The following is a 7,500-nucleotide window of genomic DNA, read 5'->3' as shown; positions in this document are numbered from 1 at the left end:
TCACTGCTGTACTATTGAAGTGTATTATCAAACACATTTAGGTTCAGGGGCATGAAAATGGAATCTCTCTACTGTATTATCAAAGTGTACTATCAAACACATTGAGGTTCATGGGCATGGGCATGAAAATGGAATCTCAAATCCCAGAGTTCCCAGTTCCCACTAGGACGTTAGCTGTCAAGTGCCCCTGTGTCACAGATGAATTAATTTCTGAGGAAGAGAACAGAATAGGCACACAGGGGTACTTGAAGCTCCGTCTGTTTGAGGTACAGCAGGGATACATACCGACTGCAATTTAGAGGGTTTTTGGCCAAGTGTGTATTGTGAAGAGCAGAAGCCAAAATCTGCGAAAGTCACCAATCCCAATTCCCGTTCCACACCGGCTAAACCCGATCCTGATTGAAGTGGCCCTCGAGCATGAACAAGGTCAACCACACTTGACTATCCTTGGCCAAGCACTCTAGGAATTGCAGTCTTAACACATTGCCTGTGAAAAACCCGAATTAGATCCAGCCAAAAGCGCCTGCTATTTCTTTTTTAGGTCACTAATTCCTATGCATGCAGCACCACAACACCCTCTCTCCTTCCACAGCACCCTCCCTCCTTCCACAACACCCTCCCTCCTTCCACAACACCCTCCCCCCTTCCACAACACCCTCCCTCCTTCCACAACACCCTCCCCCCTTCCACAGCACCCTCCCTCCTTCCACAACACCCTCCCTCCTTCCACAACACCCTCCCCCCTTCCACAACACCCTCCCCCCTTCCAAGGACATAACAGTGGACTACTTTCATGTCTTTGTCTCTGACCTGAATGTTCAACTCACAGCATACTACTGTATATTCTCTCTCTTTCTCTCCTCTCTCCCTCCCTCTCCCTCTTCTCTCGTTATGCAACTACTGAATTGTTCCACTGCGTTTCACAGCTAAACTGAGGTTAACTCACTGTATCTCTACAACGATTAAATTGACTCAGGCAATTAGCACTAACGGCTTTATTGAATCCTCTCTTCTTCTCTTGTCTGTTTCCTAGGAAACAAGAGAGCGGGGAGGCCATGCCGAGTATGGACCTGCCATTTGTGGGCGAAGACGAGGCTCTTTCCTGATGCTGTGTGTTCCAGCGCTCCACGCTGTTCAGGCGTGGGCCTGCTAGCTTCTCATCCCCCCCCCCACCCCCCCTTTGTCAAGCCTACCCTCTACTCTCTGGCACTGCTTTTCTCTGAGGTGCCCACCAACGTTTTTGGGGAAGACGGAGAGAAGGACACTAGGATTGGTGGAGGACTTTCTCCAGGAAGACTTTATACAGAACATGACTGGAGCACGGACCCCCTTTTGGGGAGAGTTCCCTCCTGACTATGACACCACCACCACCACCACCTCCACCTCCACCTCCACCCCTCTGTCATGCATGCGTTTCTACTAGTCATTGCATGCCTTGTGTCAGGTGTCTGCTGTAGAGGTCTGTTTAGCCTGCTGTCGCTACACATGTTTTTACTGCGCCACCCTTTCGTCCTCCATTTTGAAAGTGCTCTCATGTTTACTGCAGGGGTACGGGGGCGGGAGCGTGTGTGGTGTGTGTGTGTGTGTGTGTGTGTGTGTGTGTGTGTGTGTGTGTGTGTGTGTGTGTGTGGTTGGTTGTACATTTCGAGGGGTGGCTCCTGGCCACCACACTAGAGCATGTCACCTGACTATGATTGTCTGGACCACTGGCCAGTTTTATAACATGGTGATTTGAGAGGAAAAGAAGATTATACAGGAGCCGTTTATTGAAATGGAAAAGGGAGGAAAAGGTTTATTTCATAGTATGCATGTGCTGTTCAAAGCTATTTGAACAGTGAATAGATAGAATTAGTTCATGCACAACTTCTGATTTTAGTTTGACAGTCCTCATCAATGGTTTACTGTAAAATGTCTCCCACTTAACAACTGGTAAAAATTGCTTTAAAGATTATTATACATTATTTCGGGCAATGTGAGCATACAGTCTCATCCACACCTACGTCACACACAGATAAGGCTTCACTAGTTCGTATGGTATAGGACAGCACAGTAGCATTAAGATTTGAACATGTAAGGCTTGTGAGTCCGTCCATTTGATGTTGACCTGAGGGAAGAGTTGTAGTGTAAGTGTTGGTTTTAATGAGTTTAAAGGTCTGAAGGCACACTGAAACAATACTGCTTTGTTTGCAGTTAAGTGCTATGGTAGCTGGGGGAGACATAGAAAGCACAAACTGGAAACAACCGTAAACTTTTGGGGATTTACTGTAAACAAGGGACAACAGCGGTAGTATTGTGAGAATTATTCTGATAGTTGTGTGTTTATCAGAATCAGAATTATTTTATTTGGCCAAGTATATTTGCACATACAGGAAATTGACTTGGTGAGGTTGGTGCATGGGACAGAAAAAACAATAGCAAATATTGACAAGAAATGTACAAAATAGCAAAATATTAACAAAATAGCAAATTTACAAAATAGAACAATAAAACAATACATTTTGTAGGCTGTGCGAGGCTAAGTGGCAATGAGGCTAGAGGCTGTGAAATGGGTATGGGGCATGTACACTATACATGATACAATGTATGAAAGTGAATAGGTAATGATGAATTTGCTCCAATCAAAATCATGTGTTTGTGGCATGTGTTAGTTACATTTTGTATGGTAATATATTGACTGATGTTGTTTTTAAACATCACATTTTCAGAACACCAAAAAGATATATCAAACGTGTGTCAGATTTTGTAAAGTAATAGCAGTTATAGAGAAACATAAACACCTTTAAACTATCTAAGGATATTTGTTACAGAATTGCAATGTCATTGTGAAATGTTATCATTGGCTCTTAAAATAGATTTGAATATAACAGACATACCTTATATAGTGAGGCTGCAGACCTCTTGTACAATCTATGCATGACAAGATATGGTAAAATACAACCTAATAATATATAGTAATTCAGACATAGCCACTTGCAATCTTTTTTCCATTAAGCAGCTTATTCTCTGTGTTGTAGGTAAGCCTTACGCAGTGGGATGATCTCCCTTCATACTGGCTATGTGTTTTATACCTCCTGCCCTTTTTGCATGTAGTTAGAAAATGTTTATGTAAGGATAGCTTCAGTCACTGGACATGTTTGTGGTGAATAGGATATTATAGAAATGTCATTAATGAAATACAGTAATTAATGCTTCCACATACTGATTCTTTCAGCACACGTGTGTTGAATGTTTGACAAAGGGAAATTGTTTTGGTTTTTTTGTTTATGTTTTTTACAAATGTTTTTTGCATGTCACTCTGCTGTATTTGGAAACACTGAGTTGTACGTTGTGTGTTTTTTAAGACTTATTACTATGCATAAGAAATGTCACTATGTGGTGCAACACTGGGCCCTGTCAGTCAGCCTGTCAGTCAGCCTGTCAGTCAGCCAGGTACGCTGTGTTCTCTGTTGTCTGAGTGAGGAGCTCTCTGCAGAGTTGACCACACGTATGGAATTTGCCCAACTATTAGATGAAGATTTGACTCCCTTATATAATGTTGAGGGACCCATTTGAGAGTTGTTATAGAACATTGAAATGAAGGATGTCAAGTTATTGAAGGAATACCCCATGAGCACTGTCCATAGTGTTAGCAATTGTGTTCGAATTATGCTCAAAGCATTCTCATACTCTTAAAAAATAACCAGGACTCATGATGAAAACGCTACCTCAGCTGGACCTTTTGTTCTCTTTCTCTTTACAAATTGATACAAAAGTAATTGATTTGCACAGTTCTGAAATGACCTGCTGCTATCATAGTAAATTCACATGTTGAAATACTAGGCTGAAAACAAACAACATTAATAAATGCTCTCTATTCCCTAAGAACAACATGGTTCAAAGAATGGGTAAGGTTTGACAACAGGGTTACATGAAATGCAACCAACACAATTCTGTATGATATCTGTATTTATACATATGATATTTAATCTTAGCTTTTTTTTGTTTCATCACAGTCTTTGCCCAAACTTATCAGAAGGGCTATGATTACATTTACCACTCATATCAGATAGCACACTGTAGAATAATGTCATTCATTGTAGTCAGAGCTTTGGAGACTCAACCCAAATGCATGCCAACATACTGTATACATGCCATTCAACTGTCACAGCATGATGGAGCTCTTCACACAGTGAGCTCATGTTGGATTATTCTATACATATTGTATCCAGTTCATTATTTGAATAAATTACAGTTGCCTTTCTGCCTTGTGTCTTCTTATTGAGTGTTAATAATTGCTTTCCCTTATATTGTTTACGTTTGGGGCATAAAGTCCATGCTGTATTACAGGTATGTAACTATGTTTCCCCACTGCGTATTTCTCGCTCAGTGTCTGTCCTATTAATTTAACATTACACAAAAACACCACCAGAGTGCATCCTATGCCGTCCGATTGCATGTGAACTCATTGGCTTGGTGATCATGCCTGTACAGAGATTCCAATAATAGCTCCCTGTGATAAGATGATGATCATACATGTTTGATGTAGAAAACTTGTTTATGGTAGGCTCATAATAAATCGATAGAGATGGTTCGGTTATTTTCAACTCATCTTCAACATGATATTCAGGGGTAACAAAAATGCTCGCATTACATAATAGAGAATTGATCATGTTAGAGCGAGAGCAGAACATGTTTACTCGAAAAAGCCAACTTTCCCTCCCATTGCAGTGTGTGTGGGAGTGGGGAAGGTGCCACTACTAGGCAACGGGATTGGTCTCACTTTTAACGAGTGACAGTACACACTAGTGGAAGCGCTAGGTGCTGTAATAATAGGGAGTTCCCAAGGCAACAGATAAGGCATGCGTTTCATCAACCTGTTCGAGTTCAGGTTCATTCTGTGCCGCACAACTCCTACCGACAGTGACAGATCCGGACTGGCGCATTGATTGCTGTGTTTGTTAGAGAGTCAGTATAATATTGATAGTGTTGCAGAGTCATTCCATGGTCAATGGGATATATTGTATCTCTCTTCATCCACGCTGCCGCAGCCGAGGACGGGCATTGAAGTAATCTGTTGTCTGGTTTTCCGCCGTAAGTACACTTTACCTACAATATGTCAGATGTGTCATCTGCAGTGGTTATTTTGTTGTCACCAAAATGAATAGTTTCCTAAGTTTCCAATTGTCAGCTGTCTGAGTATTCATTTATCTTACCCTATGAGCAAAAGCTCCTAACTTGCAACTAATTGTTGGCTATCCTATCTCAGTTCCCACCACTGCTACATTTAGATTATACAGCTCCAAAATGGGAATATACAGTAGATTTGCACCACTACAATTAAACTTCAATTAAACATTGGTTTTATTTTACTCTGTTATATATTTTGAATTGCATGGTAGGATTTTAACAGGTCATCATGTGAAGAATTTACAGTTACAAACACCAACCCAGTGAATGATAGGTGAACTTTAGAATTATGTCATATCAAATCAATAAAATAATAAATGTTCATATTCAGCTTCTCATTGGACACATATTACAACGTGAGCCTTCCATTGACTATAGGAGAATGTTTTAGATAGCTAGTCCGGAGTTTGAACTTAAAGATACTTAAAGGTGTAACTTGTTTATAAGAGTGGAGGAGCAAGGGCACAACATACTTCCCTGATACCATTCCTTTCAGATGACATCAGAATCCAAAGTTCAAACCTAATAGAAATAGTTACTCTATAACTCTCGGGGAATGGAATGTGTTAATTTGTGTGTTAAGTGGTGTGATGCTTGTTTGCATGTCTAATCATCTTTGTGGTTACATTGTCCCCCTGTGTGTATGCTTTGTGTTCATTGTGTGTGTGTGTGTGTGTGTGTGTGTGCGCGCGTGTGTGTGTGTGTGGTCTCTCAGCTGCGGGACAAAGAAACTAACTTCTGCTGGTCTTGCTTGGGTTTACACACACTCTGTGGGACTGTGCACCCCCCATCCAACCCCTCAAGATGCATATGAATAGCTTACTGTATCGATGGAGTAAGTAACACACAAATCTACGCCACAAACTTCCTCCTTCTAACTCTTCACACGTCCCCTAACACAAACTATCCTTGCTATCCTCTCTTTGATGAACGTCATTTGGCATATATGCAAACTCTGGGAAGTGATGGCCTTGCTGATATCCACGGTAGCTGTTTTTTTAAAAATATTCCTAGAGAAAAGTTAAATAGTTTATTTTCTGATTTTCTCACTGGTTATATTTAGAGATGAAAGAACCGCATACAGCTAAGCTAATAACAAGATATTATCAGACAGGGCGATTACTTCACTTGACTGACTGCTGCTGCAGCTTTGGCGAGGCCTTATCCAATCAAATGGAAAATCAAAAGCGGTAATTTCCCACACTTTAGCCCTCCGATTAGCGCTTTGATTTTCCTGCCAAATCCAGTCAGATCCAGACTGTGTTTCATTCTACTTGTGGGGGCCACAGACGTAAGAGTCAGCACCTGGTTGACAGGGGCTTTGACGCAGTGCCGGGAGTCTGTTGGGACCACTTTGCTTTACCCAGGAACAGGAACTGTGCTACTGCCATCCCAACAAGGACACGGGAGGACAAGTCATAAATCAGTTATTAATATCCTACAACCGTACCAGGCTGTACTGCCCTCAGTTGGCTTTCTCACAGTGGTCTGTGGCTCAGGTGGTAGAGCGTGGTGCTAACAACGCTTAGGTTGTGGGTTTGATTCCCGCTGGGACCATACATACTGAAATGTATGCACTCACTGCAATGTAAGTCGCTTTGGATGAAAGCGTCAGCCAAATGGCATATATTATTATTATTATTATTATCACAGTGAGCCAGTGAATACATTGCAGTGACAGATCACAAATGTAAACCCTAAAATAAGGATTCATGCTCATATTGTTCGTATGGCGGTGCAGAATGTGGCAGCGCTGTGGTGGATTTGTTTTTTGTTTGCAGTAAGCTGCCTGTCTGCATCACGGTCAATTTGTTTTAATTGATTTGACGAGGTGCCAGTACACTAGGGCTGGGTTCCAAAATGCGTTTTCGCGCTCTATCTAGAGCGTATCCGTACTTGGTATACGCTCCAGATAGAGCGCAAGAATGCATTTTGGAACACAGCCTAGGTGTCAGTGCGATGATTTCCTCCCTCATTGCCGTCATTATCCTTTGTAACAGGAGCGTAGGGTACAGATCCGTCCTCGGGGCTTGAGACAAAGACCAGAAGGTTCTCAGACTTGTCTGTTTTCATGCTTCTCTCAGCCCCCGAGGAGCAGAACATCTCACTCCCTCTCTTCCCAGAGGTCTGAAGTGACGAGGCCACCGGTCTGACCTTGTGTCCTCTCTGGAGGTACATACTGTACTGTACATTTCTACCATCTCATCGCACCTATAGATCACTGTCAGGACTTCCAAGACACGATCATTCATCAAAAGAATGACCTGTATTCCCGGAGACAGTTTGTCATTTTTTCTCTGTGGTTTATGTCCTCAGTCATGTACAGTAATGGCG

General features: G+C 42.0%; 2 protein-coding genes across 3 annotated transcripts in view; both read left to right on the top strand.

Annotated features, from left to right (window-relative positions):
- The window catches only part of camkk2 (calcium/calmodulin-dependent protein kinase kinase 2), a gene marked incomplete at its 5' end in the record, with an annotated part of 12,343 nt that extends 8,109 nt beyond the window's left edge, over positions 1 to 4,234 (top strand). Inside the window, one exon of the mRNA XM_083670257.1 lies at positions 1,034 to 4,234. Coding sequence (XP_083526383.1) covers positions 1,034 to 1,106 — 73 coding nt within the window. The 3' untranslated portion in view covers positions 1,107 to 4,234. The remainder of the gene's footprint in view (positions 1 to 1,033) is intronic.
- A 528-nt stretch (positions 4,235 to 4,762) lies between these two features.
- LOC310805122 (dual specificity testis-specific protein kinase 2) overlaps positions 4,763 to 7,500 on the top strand; it is a 20,672-nt gene continuing 17,934 nt past the window's right edge. The window contains exons 1-2 of one of the 2 annotated variants that reach the window (XM_083670671.1): positions 4,763 to 5,070; positions 5,882 to 6,001. In XM_083670671.1, coding sequence (XP_083526797.1) covers positions 5,971 to 6,001 — 31 coding nt within the window. In that variant the 5' untranslated portion in view covers positions 4,763 to 5,070; positions 5,882 to 5,970. The remainder of the gene's footprint in view (positions 5,071 to 5,881; positions 6,002 to 7,500) is intronic. The other variant, XM_083670672.1, reaches the window with a different exon arrangement.

The sequence above is a fragment of the Argentina silus genome (genome assembly GCF_951799395.1).
Source record: "Argentina silus genome assembly, chromosome: 5".
Lineage (NCBI taxonomy): Eukaryota > Metazoa > Chordata > Actinopteri > Argentiniformes > Argentinidae > Argentina > Argentina silus.
This window is presented reverse-complemented; position numbering and strand designations above follow the sequence as displayed.